At 45.8% G+C, this 24,542-nt stretch overlaps 1 protein-coding gene across 5 annotated transcripts in view; it reads left to right on the forward strand.

Annotated features, from left to right (window-relative positions):
- Window positions 1-19,137, forward strand: part of TLE1 (TLE family member 1, transcriptional corepressor) — a 93,638-nt gene extending 74,501 nt beyond the window's left edge. For all 5 annotated transcript variants that reach the window (XM_081320840.1, XM_081320842.1, XM_081320841.1 and 2 more), the window contains 5 exons: window positions 1,328-1,575; window positions 16,136-16,283; window positions 16,915-17,065; window positions 18,228-18,304; window positions 18,576-19,137. In XM_081320840.1, the coding sequence (XP_081176966.1) occupies window positions 1,328-1,575; window positions 16,136-16,283; window positions 16,915-17,065; window positions 18,228-18,304; window positions 18,576-18,683 (732 nt within the window). In that variant the 3' untranslated portion in view covers window positions 18,684-19,137. The remainder of the gene's footprint in view (window positions 1-1,327; window positions 1,576-16,135; window positions 16,284-16,914; window positions 17,066-18,227; window positions 18,305-18,575) is intronic.
- Window positions 19,138-24,542: the final 5,405 nt, after the last annotated feature.

Below are 24,542 nucleotides of genomic sequence, written 5' to 3' on the forward strand. Positions count from 1 at the left end.
TCTCTGTCTCTCTGTCTCTCTCTCTCCCTCTGTCTCTCTCTGTCTCTCTCTGTCTCTCTCTCTCTCTCTCTCTCTTTCTTTCTCTCTCTCTCTGTCTCTCTCTCTCTCTCTGTCTCTCTCTCTCTCTCTGTCTCTCTCTCTCTCTCTCTCTCTCTCTCTGTCTCTCTATATGTAAATGAAGAACTCAGCAACAAATGAACACAATTTAAGAGCAAGAACCATCTAGTCCAGGGGTCTTCAAACTTGGCCCTTTTATGACTTGTGCACTTCAACTCCCAGAATTCCTCAGCCAGGCAAATCCAAGTTTTTATTCTTGTTAGGAATAGTTTATTTTCAATCTAATTATTTGAACTTAATTTTTTGGTAAAACAAATGGTTGTTTAAACATCTTATCAACTTTCACAATGAATTAGATACATTGCAGCAAATAGTTATTTGGAAGAAGCTTTATAGATAGTCCTTATGACTGTAATCATGGTCGTAAGTCATAGCAGTTATAAATTGGGTACCCTACCCAATTAATGGTTTGCTATAGGCCGATTTCGCCAAAAACCAGAAGTAAAACCCAATTTCTAGATAAACTGTTGTAAAACTTGTTCATATAATTATGCAAATGGCCGTAAATGGTTGCTGTGCACCTGATCATGGGGAGGGGGGGAATTGGAAATTTGGGACCTAGTCATAACTACCTCCATGGAGATCTGTCGTAACTTTGAATGGTTGCTAAGTGACCAGTCATTAGCCGAGGACTGCATGTATGACATACTATTATTTTTTTCAAATTAAACATTCTTTAGAATTGTGCAATAGTGACATAACCAGGCACTTTTTAAAAGTACGAGAGCCTTATAAAAATAATAATTTTGATAAAATGTAGTTAGAAGCAAGTTATAAATAATTTGTGCCACTGTATCTTTACTTCCACCATATTACAGGATACCAATAATGACAAAAACACACATTTTTCAGTTGCAGTGCTTCAAGTGACTTAACTTAAAATCCAATGCATCTGCCCCAGAGAAGAAAAATCGTATTGCCGCTTCTGGAATTGTTTATAGCACTGTATTTCCTAGCTGCTACTCAAGTTTTGCTATTCTAATGTGTTTTAAAAGTGAAAATGTTGACAATTGTTTTAGTTTATAGATTGGAATCTATAATAACCCCTTACTTTTCCCACTCTGTTTTATTTTTGGATTATTAAACTGTAGAAGAGAGTCCCTATAACCTCTTAACAAATGCCATCTTTCTTGAAGTGGTTTTCAATAAGAAAAGTGTCAATAGCCCATTAGTGCAGTATATATTTTTGAGGCCATGTGTTTTTCTCCAGAATAGAGATAACTACATTCGGTCTTGTAAGCTACTCCCCGATGGATGCACCCTGATCGTCGGTGGGGAAGCCAGCACGTTATCCATTTGGGACCTGGCGGCGCCCACCCCACGTATAAAAGCAGAGTTGACATCCTCAGCTCCGGCCTGCTATGCTCTAGCAATCAGCCCCGATTCCAAGGTGTGCTTCTCCTGCTGTAGCGATGGGAACATTGCAGTATGGGACCTGCACAATCAGACCCTGGTCAGGTTAGTTGCTGTACTTTTATCCATTTCGAACTGCTCTGAAAGCTACTTTTATGTAGACGTGTGTTCTGAACCAGCCCTCTTCTCCCAACCCCTAATTAAGAGACGAGTCTGGAAAGCGTCCAAGGCTAAAAGGCTTCTGCCAAGGTTTAATTACGCAGATAACAAAACACAAGAGCTTGTCTTCTCAAACGAAAAAGTTGCTTTCAGCAACTAGCCCCTCCCCAAACACTTCTTTTATAGAGAGCTCAGGGCGTGGTCTCCCTGTGCCTCCTCCCGAGGAGTCCCATAGTCTTTCTTTGTTTGTCCCTGCTCGTCTGCCTCCTACGTCGGGCGTCCTTGAACAGGGCCAGCTGTGGGTCATCATCCTCCGCACTCTCGGGCTCACACAGCTGAGAAGAGGTCCCCGGCTGAGGACTCTGCAAAGCCTCCAAATCATCATCAGCCGGTTCGTTTCCCTCCTCCCCCACATCTGAGTCCTCCGATACATCGGACCCGGCTGTCGGACCCACCGGCTGGCCCTGAGTCACAACACTATCCCGCACCGCAGGGCCCTTCCCTCGGGTCTGCCGATCCGGATGCGGTCGGGATGGGAACTGTTCGTGAAAAGCAGTCACCAACGCAGGGGCATGAACGGCGGTCGCGTCTTCCCATGTGAAGTCCTCCGGCCCGTACCCTTTCCACTCGATCAGGTACTGGAAGCGACCTTTCAGCCAGCGGGAATCCCTGATGCTGGCGACCTCGTACTCGGGGGTGCTGCCTCCATCACGAGTTCCTGATGGGGGAGGTTCCGCTTGGCGAAGTGGACAGGCCGGTTGTTCGGGGACCAACAAGGACCGATGGAAGACGGGGTGCACGCGCAGGGAACGTGGCAGAGTTAAACGATAGGCGACCGGGTTGATGACGGCCTCGACTGGGAACGGTCCAAGGTAACGGTGGTCCAGCTTCCTCGCCGGCCGAGTGGATGGTAGGTTCCTGGTGGACAGCCAGACCCGATCCCCCACCGATAGTGGAGGCGTATCCCTTCTCGACCGATCGGCGAACCTCTTGTAGTCGGCCTTGGCCTTCTCCAGCTGCCGTCGCACCAACCGATGGATCGCCTGTAACTCCGCCATGAATTCGTTCGCTGCCGGCTCCGGTGAGTCCACGAGAGAAAGAGGGAAGAACCTGGGGTGATAACCCACGTTGGCCAAGAACGGTGTCATCTGCGTGGAGGTGTGTTGCGAGTTATTAAAGGCAAACTCGGCTATGGCCAAATAGTCCACCCAGTTGTCCTGCTGCAGGTTAACATAGCAGCGCAGATACTGCTCTAAGATGCCGATGACCTTCTCGGTACCCCCGTCGGTCTGAGGATGATGCGCGGACGAGAGGCAAACCTTAATGTCCAACGCCCGCATCAACTCCTGCCAGAAGCGGGCTGTAAACTGGGCCCCCCTATCAGAGACGACCCTGTCGGGAAGGCCGTGCAGCCGGAACACCTGTTGGATGAACATGCGACTAGTGGCACGAGCTGACGGTAAGCCGCGACAGGGGATGAAGTGCGCCATCTTGGTCAACATGTCCACCACCACAAACACTGTCGTGAAGCCGGAGGATGGGGGTAGATCCGTCAGAAAGTCCATGGACACAGCCCCCCAGGGTCTCTTGGGCGTTGGCAAAGGCTGCAGTAAACCAGGCGGGGCCCCTGTCGCTGACTTGGCCTGCCTGCATGGGACGCAGGAGGTGACATAAGACTGGACATCGTGTCGGACTCGGGGCCACCAGAAAGTACGGGAGACCAGGTTCAGAGTCTTGAACAGGCCAAAATGCCCCGCAGCCGGGTTATCATGACATTGGCTGAGGACGAGTCCCCTGAGTGGCCCTCCTGGAACATAGAGCCGGTCACGATAATACAGGAGTCCATCCGTGACCGACCAAGGCGAATCTGGCCCCACCTCTTCCTTCCGCTGAGCCACCCACGCCTCCTGCTGCTGCGCCTCCCGGATCCGAGCCCGTATATCCACCGGCTCCCGTACCGCAGCAAAAGACTCGACGGGGATCACTGTCCTGGGCGGAAGCTTGTCTTCCACTCGGGTGTACTCGGGCTTCCTGGACAGAGCATCCGCTCTCTGGTTGTGCCCGCTTGGTATATACCGCACCCGAAAGTCAAACCTCGCAAAGAAGAGGGACCACCGGATCTGGCGTTGGTTCAAATTCCGAGCGGTCTGCAGACTTTCCAGATTCTTGTGGTCCGTCCGGACCTCGATTTGATGCCGCGCCCCCTCCAGATGATGCCTCCAAGCCTCGAACGCCGCCTTGATGGCCAGCAGCTCCTTCTCCCAGATGGTATAGTTGCGCTCCGAGGGATTCAATTTCCGAGAGTGATACGCGCAAGGGAAAAGGGTACCGTTGGGCGTCGCTGCCTGGAGTAACACGGCCCCAATGGCAATGTCGGAGGCGTCCGCCTCCACGACAAACGGCCGTTGCGGGTCAGGATGCTTCAAGATGGGCTCCTTCATGAAGGCGTCCTTCAAAGCTTGGAACGCCTGTTGTTCGGGGGCGTTCCACTGGAACCGAGTCTTCTTCTGCAGGAGCCGGGTGAGGGGGGCTGTCAAGGCAGCAAAGCCAGGGATGAATGTCCGATAGTAGTTGGCAAATCCAAGAAGTCGCTGAACATCCTTCACGCGACGCGGGGGTTGCCAACTCTGCAACGACTCAACTTTACTTGGATCCATGGCGATGCCCTCGGGAGAAATGCGGTGGCCCAAGAAATCAATGGTCACCTGGTAGAACTGGCACTTCTCCAACTTGGCAAACAGCCGATGTTTCCGGAGGCGCTGCAGGACCTGACGGAGATGCTGATGATGCGCTTCACGCGACGGGGAGTAAATCAGGATGTCGTCCAGGTAAATCACAACAAACTGGTCCAACAGATCCCGAAAGATGTCGTTCATAAAATGCTGAAACACAGCGGGGGCGTTGGTCAGGCCAAACGGCATCACCGTGTACTCGAAATGTCCATAGCGAGTACCAAACGCTGTCTTCCACTCATCACCCGGCCGAACCCTGACGAGGTTGTAAGCTCCACGCAGGTCCAGTTTCGTGAAGATCTTAGCCTCCCGGAGTCGGTCCAAGAGCTCGGGGATGAGGGGCAGCGGGTAGCGGTTACGCACCGTGATAGCGTTGAGTTTCCGGTAGTCACAGCAAAGCCGTAACTCGCCCGACTTCTTTTTGACGAAGAGCACGGGCGCAGACACTGGCGAGGACGAGGGCCGGATGAATCCACGAGCCAAGTTCTTTGTCAGGAAGTCCCGCAATGCGGCCAACTCGGGCTCCGACATGGAGTACAAACGCCCCACTGGGAGAGGCGCATCAGGGACTAGGTCAATGGAGCAGTCGTAGGGCCTGTGCGGGGGTAATTGGTCCGCCTCTGACTCGCTGAACACGTCAGCAAAGTCGGACAGTACGGGAGGCAAGGAAACCCCTGAGGAACCCTCCACCTGGCCGGCACAGATATGGCGGGTGTGGTCCACGCACTGCAAACTTGGGAAGGTGACCAAGTTCTGAGACCAATAGATCTGTGGATCATGCGCCCGGAGCCACGCCAGTCCCAAGACCACGGGGAAGTGCAGATCCGAAGTGACGTAAAACTGAATGGCCTCCACATGGGTACTGATGGCCATACACACGGGTTGCGTGGCGGCCGTGATAGGCCCGGACAGGAGCACTCGACCATCGATGGTCTCCACAAGCATGGGCGGATCCACCGGACACTGGGGAACAGCCCATTTGGCCACAAAGGCCGAATCCATAAAGTTAGTGGTAGCCCCAGAGTCAATTAAGGCATGGACCGGAATCCCCTCTGGCTTGCCAGGAAGGATCAGTCGTGCCTCCAAAATCAAATGCCGTGGAGGTTCACAGGCACCGTCGGAACGGCGTCGCTCGGCGTGATCGTTGTGGGTCGCCCGATCTTTCACACCGTCTAGATCGGGCTCGGACCGTATTCCCGATAGCAAAGCAGGGGACTTTCTCGGGGCAGGCTTGGTCACTGACGCCCGCTGACGCTTCTTCGGGCAAGAAGCAGCCAAATGTCCAGGGTCCCCACAGTAAAAACACAACCCCTCCGATCGTCGTCTGTCCAGTTCCGTCACCGATAGACGGGACCTGGCGGCACCCAGCTCCATTGGCTCCTCCCTCTGGACTGGGGGCTCACGCACAACAGGGGCGGCAGGGGTCTGTGGGGTGGCACGGCGACTCTTACGCTGCTGCAGCCGGGCATCGATCCGCAGACAAAGATGGATCAGCCCATTCAGGTCTGAGGGAATGTCCACGCGGGCCAGCTCATCCAACATCTCCTCTGACAAGCCATCCTGAAAGGCATCCACGAGCGCAGCCTCATTCCAGGCGGAATCCTGGCTAAGCAGCCGGAAATCGCTGATATAGGCCTGTAGGGGGCGCTGACCCTGCCTCAAAGCTTTCAGACGTCGGGTGGCGGTCTGCGCCTTAATCGGGTCCTCGTACATGAGGCGCATATGGTCACAAAACCCCCCAAAGTTATCCAACAAAGGGCTAGGCTGTGCCAACAGAGGCGTGCCCCAACGAGCTGCATCTCCCGACAGAAGGCTCAACACGAATCCCACCTTATCACGGTCAGTGGGGAAATCAGCTGCTCTCACGCTGATATAAAGCTGGCATTGTCCCAGGAAGGCAGGAAACAGTTCTGGTTTACCAGCAAACTTATCCGGCATAGCTAACTGACATTTCCTCCTGGGTGGGGGGGCAGCATGTACCTGAGCCTGCAGTTGTGCCACCTGAGTGGCCAGCAAGGTGAGTTGCTGGTTGAGCTGGGCATTCTCGGCAAGAAGCTGCTCCATCGTAGTATTAAGGGGTGACTGGCTGAAAGCAAACTGTTCTGAACCAGCCCTCTTCTCCCAACCCCTAATTAAGAGACGAGTCTGGAAAGCGTCCAAGGCTAAAAGGCTTCTGCCAAGGTTTAATTACGCAGATAACAAAACACAAGAGCTTGTCTTCTCAAACGAAAAAGTTGCTTTCAGCAACTAGCCCCTCCCCAAACACTTCTTTTATAGAGAGCTCAGGGCGTGGTCTCCCTGTGCCTCCTCCCGAGGAGTCCCATAGTCTTTCTTTGTTTGTCCCTGCTCGTCTGCCTCCTACGTCGGGCGTCCTTGAACAGGGCCAGCTGTGGGTCATCATCCTCCGCACTCTCGGGCTCACACAGCTGAGAAGAGGTCCCCGGCTGAGGACTCTGCAAAGCCTCCAAATCATCATCAGCCGGTTCGTTTCCCTCCTCCCCCACATCTGAGTCCTCCGATACATCGGACCCGGCTGTCGGACCCACCGGCTGGCCCTGAGTCACAACACTGTGTCCTCTTCCACTGATTTTTCAGAATGAAAAGTTTGAGTACATCGAAAGTTGAGTCTGCCTCATTTTTCAAACCTGTCTTTTCAGGATTGTGTGTGTGTTTCAGTTTCACAAGAAAATCTACAGCATTCAATTGTCTGCATGTTTTAATACGAGTGGGGTACGATACAAGTGGAAAGCTGTATTTTTGTTGATAATGTCTTCTGAAATCTCAAAAGCCAATGAGATGATTGCAAAAAAAATTTTCCCCAACAATCAGGAACGTGGTTGATATTTTCTAATGCTATCAAAATAATTATAAGCAGTATGAAAAGGGAGTTGTATGATTGACACGATTTTGTTTGAAACTGACAAATCATATTGTTGTAACTTCAAATTGAACTGTAAAGCCAGAAGTACAATGTCCTACTCCTTCCTGTTTCTTTTTTTTTAAAAAAAAAATTGGAACATTTGAGAAGGTAAATCATTAGCTTCTTTTATATAGTTTATTTACAGCCTTAGTTATCTTACATAGAATGGAAACTAATACAAATTTTCAATTTCTGCACTTGCTTTGAGCAAAGATTAATTTTTTGGTGATTGTTGTACTTGTCTGACCAAGGCAGGGAGTGGGTTTTATTTTAGAGAGTGTTTATCTGTCACCATTTGTAAATAAGTGACATTCCTGTCTTAAAAAAAGAAAGCAGGCTGTTAGCCATCTTGTTCTCCAGAAACACCACAGGTGTGCTCTGCAAACACCTGAAAATGCTGAGTGCTAAGAATATTAATAGTTTATTTTCAGGTTATCTAGTTATCTTCGATTGCACAAGGCATACCTTGTATCAAGGAAAAGTACAGGTAGTTCTTGACCTATGACCCTTCGTTTAACAACAGTTCAAAGTTATGATGGCCTCAAGAAAAAGTACAATAGTCACACCAATGTGATCACAATTAGGGCTCTTGGCAACTAGCCCACATCTGCAACATTTGTGGTCATGTGATCACGATTTGTGGCCTTCACATCTGGCTTCTGACAAGCAAAGTCAGTTGGGGACTCCGGATTTGCTTAATCTTATTTTAACTGGGGTTTTATTTAGGCAGGGACACATATATATTTTTTTTAAACTTGTTTTTAACTTTTGTATTTTGGTTTTTTAATCACCCTGTAAACCGCCCTGAGTCCTTCGGGAAAGGGCGGTATATAAATGTAATAAAATAAATAAATAAATAAATGACTGTATCATTTACTGTTGTGATTTGCTAAAATGCCCATAAAATTGGATCTGGACTCGCTTAACAACTGAATCCCTTAGCAACTAAAATTCTAAAATTCTAGTCCCCAGTGTGGTTGTAAGTCAAGGAGTACCTGTATAAAATACAACAAAAATCTATTGGTATGTAAGTAAAAATAATCAATGACTGAAGGATTTCCCATTCAATTAGTCTCCACCAGGGATAGCTGATAACATTAAGAGTGAAATGATGGCAAACTTGTTACATAATTAGCCTCTTTTATAATGTGCCTGATCAAGAGTGGATCCTCTGTTGACATTCTTCATCCATTTTTCCATCATACTTTAATAGCTTTTCATTCTCTAGTGGGCTCTTTTAATTTGAGTTTCTACTCCACCTGACCTCTTAATTCCTCAATCATCGTTCTTAATTCAGATACGTGTGGGCTTTCTGCTTATTTTGAACTTACTGATGCTGGCTTCAGGCCATTCTGCAGCTTTGTTTGTTGACATATGCTATTCCTGATTACACATTCTTAAGAACAATACGTAATCCATTTGATTGATTCATCTATATTTTTATATTAGTGTCAACAAAAATTGAAACTAAATTAAAACCACAAGAGCTTGGGTCTCTTAGTTTCAGCTGTCAACTCTTTATCACATCTTCTACCTCTTTTACCAACCTCTGCCAGAAAGAGGGGGGGAGGGTCTATCTTTTTCCTGATTGGGTCTCCTTTTTCTCTTTAGTGACTGCTGAAATAATAATGGCAAGCTGCCATATTTTCCATTTATAACCTTGGTGTCTGAGGCCATCAGGAAATTGCTAACCTGAATTACCCCTAATTTCCTCACCACTATCTGGGGATGACAGCTCTCCAAATCTTATGCCCAAGCCTCATGCTTCAATTTTGTGACCATGAATCTCCAATAACACATCCACCATTCACCACAGTTTGGCCTGATCTTCTGTCAACAACTTCTCATAACATTTAACATTACTCATTCTCTCATATGCTTTTCTCCCTGCCCCCCACCCCATTCCTACAAATCCTCCCTGAAAATTAGGCTGGATGCGTAATTCAACCCTAACCCGCTTGCTAGCTAAAACAGCTTCTATCCAAGGTGATTAAAAACTAAACCAAAACTTCCTTTTACCTACACTGTATTCTGGCACCACTCTCATTGTTTGGCCTACCCTATTTAATGAAGTTTATTGAAATTTTAAAATTATACTTTTAGACCAGACATGTCAAACTCGTGAGATCACACGATGTATCGTGACTTTTTCCCCATTGCTGGCAATGGGGTGGGCACGGTTTCGGAGTGATGCATCCGGCCCATGGGCCAGCAGTTTGAAATGCCTGCTTTAGACTTGTCAGAACTCACTTTCTGTTGCCTTAGTGTGAAATCAGCAACCTTTTTGTCATGATGCTTTGAATGCTAGTTGGATCTTGGTGGTCTAGGAGCTTTAGTCTCCTGGCATTAAATACTGTGTATTGTGGTAGGTCAATCTCTCTCTCTCTCTCCCCCCCTTCAGTTTGTTATATTAAATTTAAGACTATCCTCAAATAATTGCAACTTACCGTATATACTTGAGTATAAGCCGAATTTTTCAGCCCACTTTTTGGGCTGAAAAATTCCACTTCGGCTTATACTCCAGTCAACAAAAAAAACTTACCGAGGACTTGTGCGCGGCCGAGGCTTTGGTGCTTCCGGGATCGCCCGCACCTCTCCCAAGCCACCGCCGTCCGAGACCTGCCGAAGTTTGGGGAGGTTTGGGGAGGTGCGCGCGCACCTCCCCAAACTCCGCGCCTTGCCTGCCTGCTTCTTTCCGCAGCGGAAAGAAGCAGGCAGGCAGGGCGCGGAGGAACGGAGACTTGCCGACGTTTGGGGAGGTTTGGGCGCCTCCCCAAACCTCGGCAGGTCTCCGTTCCTCCGCGCAGACCTGCCGACGTTTGGGGAGGTTTGGGCGCCTCCCCAAACCTCCCCAAACGTCGGCAGGTCTCCGTTCCTCCTGCCGACCTTTGGGGAGGTTTGGGCGCCTCCCCAAACCTCCCCAGGTCTCCGTTCCTCCTGCCGACCTTTGGGGAGGTTTGGGCGCCTCCCCAAACCTCGGCAGGTCTCCGTTCCTCCTGCCGACCTTTGGGGAGGTTTGGGCGCCTCCCCAAACCTCGGCAGGTCTCCGTTCCTGTTTGGGGAGGTTTGGGCGCCTCCCCAAACCTCCCCAAACCTCGGCAGGTCTCCGTTCCTCCGCGCAGACCTGCCGACCTTTGGGGAGGTTTGGGCGCCTCCCCAAACGTCCCCAAACCTCGGCAGGTCTCCGTTCCTGTTTGGGGAGGTTTGGGCGCCTCCCCAAACCTCCCCAAACCTCGGCAGGTCTCCGTTCCTCCGCGCAGACCTGCCGACCTTTGGGGAGGTTTGGGCGCCTCCCCAAACCTCGGCAGGTCTCCGTTCCTGTTTGGGGAGGTTTGGGCGCCTCCCCAAACCTCGGCAGGTCTCCGTTCCTCCGCGCAGACCTGCCGACCTTTGGGGAGGTTTGGGCGCCTCCCCAAACGTCCCCAAACCTCGGCAGGTCTCCGTTCCTGTTTGGGGAGGTTTGGGCGCCTCCCCAAACCTCCCCAAACCTCGGCAGGTCTCCGTTCCTCCGCGCAGACCTGCCGACCTTTGGGGAGGTTTGGGCGCCTCCCCAAACGTCCCCAAACCTCGGCAGGTCTCCGTTCCTGTTTGGGGAGGTTTGGGCGCCTCCCCAAACCTCCCCAAACCTCGGCAGGTCTCCGTTCCTCCGCGCAGACCTGCCGACCTTTGGGGAGGTTTGGGCGCCTCCCCAAACGTCCCCAAACCTCGGCAGGTCTCCGTTCCTGTTTGGGGAGGTTTGGGCGCCTCCCCAAACGTCCCCAAACCTCGGCAGGTCTCCGTTCCTCCGCGCAGACCTGCCGACCTTTGGGGAGGTTTGGGCGCCTCCCCAAACCTCCCCAAACCTCGGCAGGTCTCCGTTCCTGTTTGGGGAGGTTTGGGCGCCTCCCCAAACCTCCCCAAACCTCGGCAGGTCTCCGTTCCTCCGCGCAGACCTGCCGACCTTTGGGGAGGTTTGGGCGCCTCCCCAAACGTCCCCAAACCTCGGCAGGTCTCCGTTCCTGTTTGGGGAGGTTTGGGCGCCTCCCCAAACCTCCCCAAACCTCGGCAGGTCTCCGTTCCTCCGCGCAGACCTGCCGACCTTTGGGGAGGTTTGGGCGCCTCCCCAAACGTCCCCAAACCTCGGCAGGTCTCCGTTCCTGTTTGGGGAGGTTTGGGCGCCTCCCCAAACGTCCCCAAACCTCGGCAGGTCTCCGTTCCTCCGCGCAGACCTGCCGACCTTTGGGGAGGTTTGGGCGCCTCCCCAAACCTCCCCAAACCTCGGCAGGTCTCCGTTCTTCCTGCCGACCTTTGGGGAGGTTTGGGCGCCTCCCCAAACCTCCCCAAACGTCGGCAGGTCTGCGCGGAGGAACGGAGACCTGCCGAGGTTTGGGGAGGTTTGGGGAGGCGCCCAAACCTCCCCAAACAGGAACGGAGACCTGCCGAGGTTTGGGGAGGTTTGGGGAGGCGCCCAAACCTCCCCAAAGGTCGGCAGGTCTGCGCGGAGGAACGGAGACCTGCCGAGGTTTGGGGAGGTTTGGGGAGGCGCCCAAACCTCCCCAAACAGGAACGGAGACCTGCCGAGGTTTGGGGACGTTTGGGGAGGCGCCCAAACCTCCCCAAAGGTCGGCAGGTCTGCGCGGAGGAACGGAGACCTGCCGAGGTTTGGGGAGGTTTGGGGAGGCGCCCAAACCTCCCCAAACAGGAACGGAGACCTGCCGAGGTTTGGGGAGGTTTGGGGAGGCGCCCAAACCTCCCCAAAGGTCGGCAGGTCTGCGCGGAGGAACGGAGACCTGCCGAGGTTTGGGGAGGTTTGGGGAGGCGCCCAAACCTCCCCAAACAGGAACGGAGACCTGCCGAGGTTTGGGGAGGTTTGGGGAGGCGCCCAAACCTCCCCAAACAGGAACGGAGACCTGCCGAGGTTTGGGGACGTTTGGGGAGGCGCCCAAACCTCCCCAAAGGTCGGCAGGTCTGCGCGGAGGAACGGAGACCTGCCGAGGTTTGGGGAGGTTTGGGGAGGCGCCCAAACCTCCCCAAACAGGAACGGAGACCTGCCGAGGTTTGGGGACGTTTGGGGAGGCGCCCAAACCTCCCCAAAGGTCGGCAGGTCTGCGCGGAGGAACGGAGACCTGCCGAGGTTTGGGGAGGTTTGGGGAGGCGCCCAAACCTCCCCAAACAGGAACGGAGACCTGCCGAGGTTTGGGGAGGTTTGGGGAGGCGCCCAAACCTCCCCAAACGTCGGCAGGTCTGCGCGGAGGAACGGAGACCTGCCGAGGTTTGGGGAGGTTTGGGGAGGCGCCCAAACCTCCCCAAACAGGAACGGAGACCTGCCGAGGTTTGGGGACGTTTGGGGAGGCGCCCAAACCTCCCCAAAGGTCGGCAGGTCTGCGCGGAGGAACGGAGACCTGCCGAGGTTTGGGGAGGCGCCCAAACCTCCCCAAAGGTCGGCAGGAGGAACGGAGACTTGCCGAGGTTTGGGGAGGTTTGGGGAGGCGCCCAAACCTCCCCAAAGGTCGGCAGGAGGAACGGAGACCTGCCGAGGTTTGGGGAGGTTTGGGGAGGCGCCCAAACCTCCCCAAAGGTCGGCAGGAGGAACGGAGACCTGCCGACGTTTGGGGAGGTTTGGGGAGGCGCCCAAACCTCCCCAAAGGTCGGCAGGAGGAACGGAGACCTGCCGACGAGCCGCGGCCACACAGGGTATTCCTGTGTATTCAGGCTTGCAGAACGGCGGATCGGCTTATACTCGAGTCAATAACTTTTTCCAGTTTTGGGGGGTGAAATTGGGGGTCTCGGCTTATACTCGAGTCGGCTTATACTCAAGTATATACGGTAAGTGTAAATGAATGGAACAGCTATTAAACCATTCGCTTACCCAAAGAATAAATAAAAATAAAAATTAGCCCATATAATTTTCTGCTTTTCTTAGTGCCTTTGTTGGTTTCTAGTCAGGGGTTTCTCCCTGTTCCCTCTTCTAGGTTATGCGGTTTCTTTTTGCAGACAACATCTAAAATTTCCAAGCTTGCAAGGCCGGGTGTGTAATTAGCATAATGCTCACATAAGTAATTTCCTTTCAGGCCTTCAAGATTAAAGAAAAGAATGTTTTGGTACACCTTGGTGGGAATGCTTTGGCAAGGTAGCAACTTTTAACAGTTCAAAATAGTTTTGTAATATGAGTGTTTGGTGGACCACAAAACCAACTATTCATATATCACAAAAAAACCTGGCAGTGATGCACAATAAATCTCAGCAAGCACAGCTGACATTTGCACCTGCCTTCATAATGAGAGGCTATTTAAAGTATCGGCATTTGGCCACTTAAGCATCTCTGGACACTTACAGACTGAATGAGTCATCTTAATTACAAGCAGGACTGTGAACCCTTCAGTGATGGGCCAAAAATCAAATTAATTTAAGTTCTGCCGCTTGTGTTTTTTTTTTAAGAAAATGGACAGCTCTATATTTAATTTAGACTTTTTTCTGCCTATAAAGTAGAAGAACAAAAAGTAAAGATGTTGAAAACTCAGTCCCTTACTTCAATTTCTCTCTTTCTCTCGCTCTTCCCACCCCCGCCTTTGGTTCCTGGATGATACCCATATTTATAAAGTTATTTGATAGTATTGATGCTATTAGCCAATGCTATGCATTTCTACTTTTGCAATGCCAAATTTTCAGACACATACAGTATATGATACTTGTGTGCAGGCTAATTTATAAGCTGTAGCATCAATAGTTGTCTTTGGAAGTCCAATACATTTAGATGTTTGACTTGCCTAAGTACTATTGAAATCAGGTTAACATGAAATAGTGTCCAGTTACCAACTTTGAATATAATTTACATGGCACTGTGATTTATACAGTGAAATTTTGGGCAAGATTTCAATCGGAAATTATTATTTGTATCTCCCTTTATCTTTTGTATCTCTTTTTCCCTTCATCTATAATTACAAATGGGTTTGGGCTTTACTTATGCAAGTGCTAATTACACAGTAGATCAGATCCTTTGAAAATGGAGTGTGGTACTGAGAAATAAGATGTGTATATTGGAAAAAAGACAAAACAGCAATAAGAGATTTTTCAAATTCTGTCATGGCTCTCCTTTTTGGATAATTGTTACTTTCCTTTCATAGCCTTGGAACTTTTTCATTACATTAGAAAAACAATCTGATTTAGCATTGACATCCGTAACTTGATTGTTTTATTTTTAAAATGCAACTAAGAACAATATCTGACATGGCCTCAAGTGTTGGCTTTAATGTTCACCCTGCTTGGAATGCCAATTTTTTAGTATATTTTTAACCATGCTCTTAATAAAGCGACACAGGTGCTCTCACATTGTGTGTAGGATGAGGGAAGCCAACACTTATACAATAGTAGCACAAAACGTATGAAGCTTTTTCATGTTGGTGTTTACTACAAATAGTTGTCAATTATATGACTAAGCCAATTGAGTGAATGGGTACAAGAGGAATGAACCTAAAAATCATTTTGTCATGAAGTTAACTCAAAACATGACTCCAAAGTACAAGCAATTAATAGTTGGATATGACTCTATTTAAATGATATATATTCTACATGTATGAAGTTTGGGGAAAAATACTTCTATTTTAATTTATGTGTCCAACAGAAAAATAAAGTTAAATCCCCAGAATGAGCTTTTTTTAGCAAAGGTCTCTGCTCACTTCATATAACATATTTGAGTTGTGCTTTGGGAATAATTTGGATAATTATTTTGAAATACAAACATAGCATTGCCTTCAGCCTTTTAAAGCAACTGCATCTTTTTCAGAATCATAGAGCTGCACTTTTTAAAAATTATTTCTAAAGGGCTATTCAACCCAATTGTTGAACACCAGAGTTCTTGCCAGGTTTTCTGAACATAAATATTGGTTGGACTTGTTGTGATTCATTCAGCCTTACCGGCAGTCAGTACAAGTTGTAGAAAATGAAAGGAGTACACTGATAACCCCTTTCACTTTCAGAGGGAGAGCCTCTAGGGCAGGCATGTCAAACTCATGACGTCGTGTTACGTATCACGACTTTTCCCCCATTGCCGGCAATGGGGAGGGCGCAGTTTCATTGTGATGCATCCGGCCTGCGGGCCGGCAGTTTGACATGCCTGCTCTAGGGCCTATCAAGCTGATTTATAGCTTATCCCAGGATAGTAGTTCTTCTTCAGCTGCTGTTATGACATGGAACTAAAGCTAAAATTGCTGATGAAAAAAAAGGCAAGCCCTTTAAACATTCAAGCTTAGGGTTTAATATATACTTGAATAAGTTTTTATTACTGAGAACAGGGATTTCACATATAAAATTTATATTAAAATTATAACTGTTTAAAATGTAAAACGTTGAATAATGATGACAGGCTTAGGTCAGAGTTTTGCAAGGCTTAGTCAGGCTGTGTTTCTGGATAGCTTCCTCCTTGTGTTTATGTAGCCAAATCTTTTAAGCATTTTTTAAAAATGTCCTTGATTCGCAGCTCGACAAAGCCTATAAATAACTGGCTCTCTGTGAGCCAATTTGCCTTTTGTATATTGAGTTTAGCTTGGTAATCTGTTCTATTTTATTTCCAGGTGTTGCAGTAGTGAATTACAGCTTTTGAAAGAGTCTTCCACCTTTTACAGATCAATGCACACATATGTTTGGTTCTTGTTATCCAAATTCTTGGTTCATTCCATGTCCTTTGGCACTTGCAAAAAAAAAAGCTTGCATACAGGGAGCTAATTTCACAGTAGGGAAGGGTGCAAGTTTGCTCCTTCATGCACATTAGCTAATGCAGAGAAGATGATACTCAGGCAGAATCCAAAACTAACAGCACAACAGTGTTTACCTTGAGTTCTGGCAGGAAATCATTATTCAATCTGGTTTGTTTTATCAGGCAATTCCAAGGCCACACAGATGGAGCCAGCTGTATTGACATTTCTAATGATGGTACCAAGCTCTGGACAGGAGGCTTGGACAACACTGTCAGATCCTGGGACTTGAGAGAAGGAAGGCAGCTCCAGCAGCATGACTTCACATCCCAGGTGTCTTTTATTTTCTTAAAGCATTTCTAAGACAGTGAATAATGCACATTTCAAATCCTTCGTATACTGGGTACATTTAGTAACTCTGAGAGGATACCAAACATTTGTCTCAGAAGTACTGCTTAACTGTGTTCACAATTTAATCTTGTTACCTATATAGGTTGTCATAGCCTCAAGCTACTATTAGGGAAGCCATTTATTAGGGGATAAAATCACTTCTAACAAGGATGTATTTAGGAATTTATACCACCTGTCTGTAACAATTACTTTGAGAAAAAAAGAGCATTTCCTATAGAATCTTTAAAACTGTGAGTACCTATACAAATCTTATTTGGCATTTTCACTTAGGCTAGAGAGATAAAATCAAAGGAGGATAAAATGCAGCAATGCCTTCATAGGTAACAAGCCCGTTTATCCCTAGTCCACATATTCTGGAATTCATATATACATATTATAAATGTATATTGGCCCTGATTTCCAGCTCTAAATCATCATCCTATGTTTCAGAATATATGTAAAACAGTTTCTATTTCTCTCTCCCTCTTCCCCATCTCTCTCTCTCTCTCTCTCTTCTCTCTCTGTTTACTCTTTTTGCTGGGATTGTAAATAGCTCTCTCTTTTTATTTTAAAGATATTTTCCCTTGGCTATTGTCCCACTGGTGAATGGCTGGCTGTGGGAATGGAAAGCAGCAACGTGGAAGTACTGCATGTAAATAAGCCAGACAAATACCAGCTTCATCTACATGAAAGCTGTGTGCTATCGCTCAAGTTTGCATACTGTGGTAAGTTAGAGGAATAATGTCTAACAGCCATCAACATTTGTATAAATTAGCCTCAGCTGCCCTTAGAAGAAGGCAAGGCCCTTGAATATTTTCATTCCACTTTGCTTTAAGAAGTAGAAAATAAATGTAGCTCTCTTCTTGGTGGTTCTTCCAGCAAGGATGTGAGAAGGCTTATAAAATAATAATGTAGTGGATAGGGTCACCATATGGTATTCTTAACCACCTGCAGGAAGTCTACCAATTTGGAGTACTCTTTGACTTGCAGTTCCTGCTGGATCAGTACGTGGAATCTTTTGCCAATTTTAGCTGGCGTGCCAGTTACAGCATTGCTTGGAATAGATGGCATGGCTACAGTGGTTCATGTCCTTATAACCAGCTAAAGTGCCGCAAGTACTCAACTTGGAGCCCCTTTTCCCCCCAGTGATGTTGCTGGCCATCTGGGAGGACTACTTGTTTTTGTTAGTTGCGAAGTCGTGTCCGACCCATCGCGACCCTATGGACACTGTTCCTCCAGGCCTTCCTGTCCTCTACCATCTTCTGGAGTCCATTTAAGCTCACGCCTACTGCTTCAGTGACTCCATCCAGCCACCTCATTCTCTGTCGTCCCCTTCTTCTATTGCCCTCAATCTTTCCCAGCATTAGGCTCTTCTCCAGTGAGTCCTTCCTTCTCATTAGGTGGCCAAAGTATTTGAGTTTTAGCTTCAGGATCTGGCCTTCTAAAGAGCAGTCAGGGTTGATCTCCTCTAGGACTGACCGGTTTGATCGCTTTGCAGTCCAAGGAACTCGCAGGAGTCTTCTCCAGCACCAGAGTTCAAAGGCTTCAATTCTTTGGCGCTCAGCCTTTCTTATGGTCCAGCTTTCACTGCCATACATTGCAACTTGTAGAGTTTGTATTTAACACTGTCCTTTTCAGACACTCCATGGGTTACTTATGCCAGCAAGCATTTGTCAAAATGAAAAGTTGTAGTATGTTTTGTGGAGTATTCTTTGACGCTTTTTCATACTTTCAGTTCCCCTTGTCCTCTCCTCTCCCTTGTGATGTTTGAGTCACAGGGATGCTCGTATTAAGTAAACCTGGAACCAATTCAGAAGAGAGCTTTTATGAATACAGTGTATGCCTATGTAGTATGTCTAACAGTTCTCATTAATGATCATTTTCCAGGCAAATGGTTTGTAAGTACCGGGAAAGATAATCTCCTAAATGCCTGGAGGACCCCATATGGAGCCAGTATATTCCAGGTAAGAACTATAATTTGTGTATGAAATAAATTTTAAAATGGAATTCTTTGAGGTGGGGTGTTAGTAGTTCCAGTATCTCTTCTGCTATGCCAGAAGGTTCAAGGAACTGAGCATGGGTTGGCTTTATTTCAACTTTAAAAAAATAATATGTTACACTCACATTAGAATTTAAACCCAAAACTTGATACATTGTGGATAGGAGCAAGGGAAGGTGTGTGCATAGGTGTGTGTTCACAAATAGACCCTTATACTTCTCTTTCTTCTCTCCTAGTCCAAAGAGTCATCTTCTGTGCTCAGCTGTGATATCTCCGTTGATGATAAATACATAGTTACTGGGTCTGGAGACAAGAAGGCTACTGTCTATGAAGTTATCTACTGAGAAATTGTGTTGGAAACTTAAAAGAGTTGAACTGGGCCAAAATGATTTTAAACTGTAGATGTAGAAAGACTCTACTTTTTAAAATGATGAAACGAAGAACTTGGTTCCCACATCTTCCCGTGATGCTTCTCAACATCTAGCGAGAAGGACTTGTGTAGCGTAGCTTTAATGGATTTTCACAGCAGAGCCTGCTGAAGATTATTGCAGCCTTTTGGGCCCTTCCTTTATGGCATCGTAGAATCATGCTCATTGCTTGACGATGTGGGATGACGTTTCAGCACTTGCGATTCCACCTGCATCCTGTCTTGTGTAGAACAGTGGTATCTTGGATAAACTTGTTTCCTGGTTTTGCCTCTTGGGATATGGGTTTTTGTATGTTTTGTTGAAGATCAAACATTTGTACAAATTGTAAATATATTTGGTTTATTACAGTAAAGGCTTTAGTATCAATAAACAGTCTCCTTTCTTTCCCCCACCGATGCTCCTTAAATAATTTAAAAGAAAAAAAAACAACAACAATATGGTTTAAAACTTATAAGCTAGGCTAAAACTGGGAACCATAGGTTTTCTATTTTGAGCACCTGTAAAGTTTATTTAGGGATTTTGTATAAGAATTCATAGTTCATGTTGACAACGAACGAAAATAGTACAGATCTGTTCAGAAACATATTTGTAAAGTGTAGTACTATTACTGATGGAAAATAGTGGTTCACCATGCTGCAGCAGAAAAGCAGTACAGGGAGTTCTTAACTTACAACAAAATCGTACCCAAAATTTACCTTACTAAGCAAGACAGTTGTTAAGTGAATTTTGCCCCATATTATGATCTTTCTTGCCACAAATGAATCCCTGCAGTTGTTAAGTTGGTAACGTGCTTGTTAAGTGAATCTGGCTTCCCCGCTGACTTTGCTTGTCAAAAAGTCACAAAAGGTGATCACACGACACCAGGACACTGCAACCGTCCTAAATACATGCCAGTTGCCAAGCATCTGAATTTTGATCATGTGACCCCCAGGGATGCTGCAATGGTGATAAGTGGGGAAAATGTCACGTCATTGTAACTTTGAACGGTCACTAAATGAATGGCTGTAAGTTGAGGATTACCTGTAGTTGAGACTTTTCCTCCTTTTGAGCTATTTCAATCTTACACAAGGTTTGCTAGTTTGAAAGGATATAAATACAGTTAATGTTTTAAGAAGAATTTGGGTATAATATTAACTGCAGATGTACCGTGCTTCAGATCTGAAGCTGAAAAGTTGAGCTAAAATGCAGAGTTATTAGGACTACCTGGGCAGCGCAGGAAATGACATAGCTCCTCCAAAGGGGTGCTAAGAGATAAGGAGTATGGGTCTATTCCCAATCTGAATGATCTTTTTGAATCCAAAATGCATCTCTTGCAAAAGTTAATGTGCATTTTGTACAGCTAGTACACAAGATAAATTTAAGCGTATTAGAAGAAAAAGAGAACATTTGGCTTTTTATGTTAAATCTTGTTTCTTAAATATAATTGCCTCAATTTGTGATATGTAACCAGCTTCTCTGTACTGATTTAAAAGACCGTCATCTGAAAATCAAATATAAGAAAGACCTCAGAGCAATGTTGGTTTAACTACGGACAATGTTCTTCCATTTGGGAGCGAATTTTCTTTCTTGCATCCAGAGCCTGAAAAGACATTAGGTTTTTTTTTTCAATTTACATGCTCATTCTGCTGAATCCATTTTATAGCAGCATGAAATGATAATAGTCCTAATATATATTAGTTCACATCTGGAATATAAAACATTAAGCATTCTTAATGTCCTAGATGCATTGTCTTTAAAATGAGCACAATATCTACATATCAACAGACTCGTATCTGATGTGCATCTATATGAAAATGGGTGAGTTTTTCATTTGATATGCCATTTTTGTTGCATGGAGTTCCCACATTTCAGCCACTTTCAAATCCTGCTCTGTATCAGGCTATAAAGAAGTAAATATTCCAAGCTAGTTCTTTTTTTCCTTTTCCCCACTATTTACTGCTTTTGAACTGATGGCCTCTTTTTTTCAGTGTGTTTGTACATACACTGTACTTAAAACCTTAAAAAGAGTTTATGGTTTTTATTTTATTTTTATTATGTTGGGAGTGTTGGTTCTTCGGATGAACAAATATGAAGATGATATCCACTGACTTAGGCAGCTTAAATCAGCATGTAACTGTTCTGCTTGCAGAATTTTTTTTTTAGTTGCAGAAATGGAGTTGTAGATTTGCTTGTTTTTGCAGTTATTTTTTCTCTAATGGACTGAGGTCCCTAAATATACTACTAAAAGGTTAGCATAATATGCAACAATGGGGCAAATGGTCTTCTGTAGGTAATGTTACAGAATACAACCCAATTTGGAGGGGAGAGGAGTAGATGGAGTCACTCAGGTGGGATGGGCAGCATAGAAATGTGATAAATATAAAAAGTAAACAAACTTACTGTTTACTTATTAAAAGGATATAAAATACTGCTTCCTTAATGAAAATAAGTAAATAAACAAATGGAAACAAAACAAAGGAGGGAGATGATGCCCAAATTCCCTCTGAAATTCAAGGTTCTTACCAAAGATTTGTTATGTGATCATCAAAGTGTGGGACAATAGAACTCCAATATGCAGATAGAAGGATAGATACCAGTCAGAGGTCCCTGTGCAGACTAGCTTAGTGGTGCGCCCATTCTTATCTTTTACCTATAGTTGTCTGGTTCTATCACAACTATTCCTGAACAGCCACTTACTAGCAGTAGAAAGGGCCCCATTGTTTCTGCCACTCCCCGTTTCTGCTACCAGAAAGTAGCAGAACATAGCAGCGGGAGACTTATCCCATGTAAAGCATATACATAACTACGTTGATTTCAGATATCCAGTATGTACTTCTGCTGATGCTAGTAGCAATGTCTTCTTCTCACTCACACTCAAACTTCTAGTCAACATTCTTTAATTTGGGGAGGTAGACCAACAATTGACATTTCTGGATCAAATAAGGCTGATTTGAATGTTCTCCAATTTAGCTAAGTTTTATCTCTTTAACTTACATGTGAACTGTCATACTTATGTACTGTAGTTCTCAGAAGCATTTTTGTACAATGCCACTTGACTTTCCTGAACCAGATTAGTTGACTTAAGGAGGCAAGTCTTCCTTTCTAATGTTCAGAGTAAACATCAGACTTTTCCTGTTTTTCTCTTCTATAAAGGCTATATATAGTCTTTTGTGTTGTGTTGAGATCTGCTTAAATCAGATGCTGGTCTTGTGCTGTAAAGCTCTAACTCAGGGGTGTCCAACCTTGAAAACCTTTAAGATTTGTGGACCTCAGCTCCCAGAATTCCCCAGCCAGCACTTCTCTAAGTGATTTAGAATCAGATTGTGAGATTCTGTCAATCTAAGTACTATTACGTGGTTTCTTGATGATAAGGTATTGGTACACATGAACATTTAATGTGGCAATACCTAAAGTTTGGAAGAGACTTTCTGTAATTATAGCGTTTAATTTGGTATTCTTTGTCCTTCTGTGGTTTGTAGTTTAAATTTATTGATTACTGATTTTTAATAGAAACTTGCACTAATAAGAAAAGAATGGAGTAGAAAGACTGGTGCTCGTTAAAGTTACTAAATAAAACATTTTTTTGTGATCTCTGCCACCTCTTAAAGAAACTGTATTCCATGCATTCTTTACACTTATGATCATTATACAAATAAAATTATTATTATTATTATTACGAAATTTTAGAAAATACCAGTGGAAATTCTATTCCCTGGTTTGCAGGAAGCATCACAAAGCAACAGACATGTTAATTTTTAGATAATACAGTATTGATCCAACTTCATATGAGGATTTGATAGTCATAAACCCATTGCCCTTGTTAGATGTCTGGTGTGATCATAGTTAGCTCTACTTTTTTTGTCTTGAATACATGAGGATGAAAACCAGTACCACCATGCAATGGCTGAATTCACTGCCTGTTCATGTTTCAGGGTGTTTTAGGGGCCAGTTCACACAAGATGGATTATCTACTCACAAATCAAATCCCACGCAGGAAATTATGCAATTTAGCAAATGAGAACCAGCTCAGGCACATTCGTTTTGCTGTAGGTAAAGTTTATCTTGTATGAAGTAGTCCTTGTAGACCTGAAAGCTGAAGATGAGAGTTTTAGAACTGAATATAATAAAGCCCTCATCTTCTTTCAATGATTGTGCTTAATGTCAAGAAAAAAAAATTACCAAGCAGCATGAGAAGGTCACAGTGGGAAGTTAACCCATAACATGGAAAACTACAAAATCACTTGTTACATCCCAGGGAGTGAGCTTAATTTGTTTAAAATCAAATCCATCTGTTCATTTCACACGCTTTGTTCCACTTCCTTGCAGCAATCCACAGCGGAGTACTCTGTTACTTTAAAATTGGCTGCAATTATGATAAGCTAATAACTCTTTATTTTGTGGTTAACTGCATCAAGATATTTGGATCACTTCCAAGCTTTCAGCTCATTCTTCAGAATTATCCAAATCATCTATTGGGCCAAGTGTTCACTGAAAAACTAGGTTTAAAATTAATGCCCAATTTTAATATTTATAAATTCTATATTAATGCTGTCATTCAGTTACTTGCTCCTAATTAATCAGCCATGTATTTCCTCTTAATGTGAGCATAACCTTAATATCAGACTGGTGTTTGGAAATGTCGTTCATGTATTACTGGAGAAAATTGCACATTAAGATTTTACTCATCCGGTTCAAACACATCTCACTCTTTAAACATCAATTTCTTGTATTGTGCCCCTTCCTCCTGCAAAGTTAGTTCTCGCCAGCGTTGTGCCTGTGGAAATTTATTTAGTTAAATGTATTTACGGAAAGCTAAAAAATGATTTCTCTTACCACTGCAATGCACTCTATATGGGATGCCCCTTGAAGACTACCAGGAAACTGAGCCTTGGTGGAGCAGTGGGCTAATGCCTCCTTCAGTAACACCAGCTGCCTGCAATTAGTGCAGGTTCGCGTCCCACCAGGCTCAAGGTTGACTCAGCCCTCCATCCTTCCGAGGTAGGTAAAATGAGGACCCAGATTGTTGGGGGCAATAAGCTGACTTTGTAATAATGCCGCTTGGGGGTGTGTGTGAAAGCCCTAATAAGCAGGCATATACATAGAATGAAGGCTACTGCTAAGCTTGTAAGCCGCCCTGAGTCTTTGGAGAAGGGCGGGATATAAATGGAATTAAAATAAAAAAAAACAAAAAAAAAACCTCAACTGGTCCAGAATGCAGCAGCAGGCACAGTAATGGGGCCCATTGTTTCTATTCAGGTGCAATTCAAGATGCTGGTTATCTTTATCACCTTTAAAGTCCTATAGGGCAGCGTTTCCCAACCTTAGGAACTTGAAGATGCGTGGACTTCAACTCCCAGAATTCCCCAGCCAGCTATTCTGGGAGTTGAAGTCCACGCATCTTCAAGTTCCTAAGGTTGGGAAACGCTGCTATAGGGCACAGGCTCAGTTTATCTGCCCAATCACCTTTCCCTAATGACCTCTACCCATCCCACCAGGTCAGATAGAATGGGCCTGCTCCTACAGTAGTCCCTTTCCCTAAATATTGCCACCCAATGGGAGCTAGAAGGTGTGTCTTTTCCATAGCAGTCTCTGCCCTATGAGTCACTCTGCCCCCTGAAGCTCGGCAGCCCCCCCACCCTCCTAGTGTTCCCTAAAGCTTTGAAAAGACCTGGCTCCCCACCACCGAGTGCTGGGATCCGATTGGAATACTGCACATTAGACGTTTGACTTGGAGCCAGGTTTTTGTTATTTTTAACATGTTCATGTGTTTAGTTCTATAGTTTTAATATGGTTTTA

Source organism: Vipera berus (genome assembly GCF_964194415.1).
Source record: "Vipera berus genome assembly, chromosome: 2".
NCBI lineage: Eukaryota > Metazoa > Chordata > Lepidosauria > Squamata > Viperidae > Vipera > Vipera berus.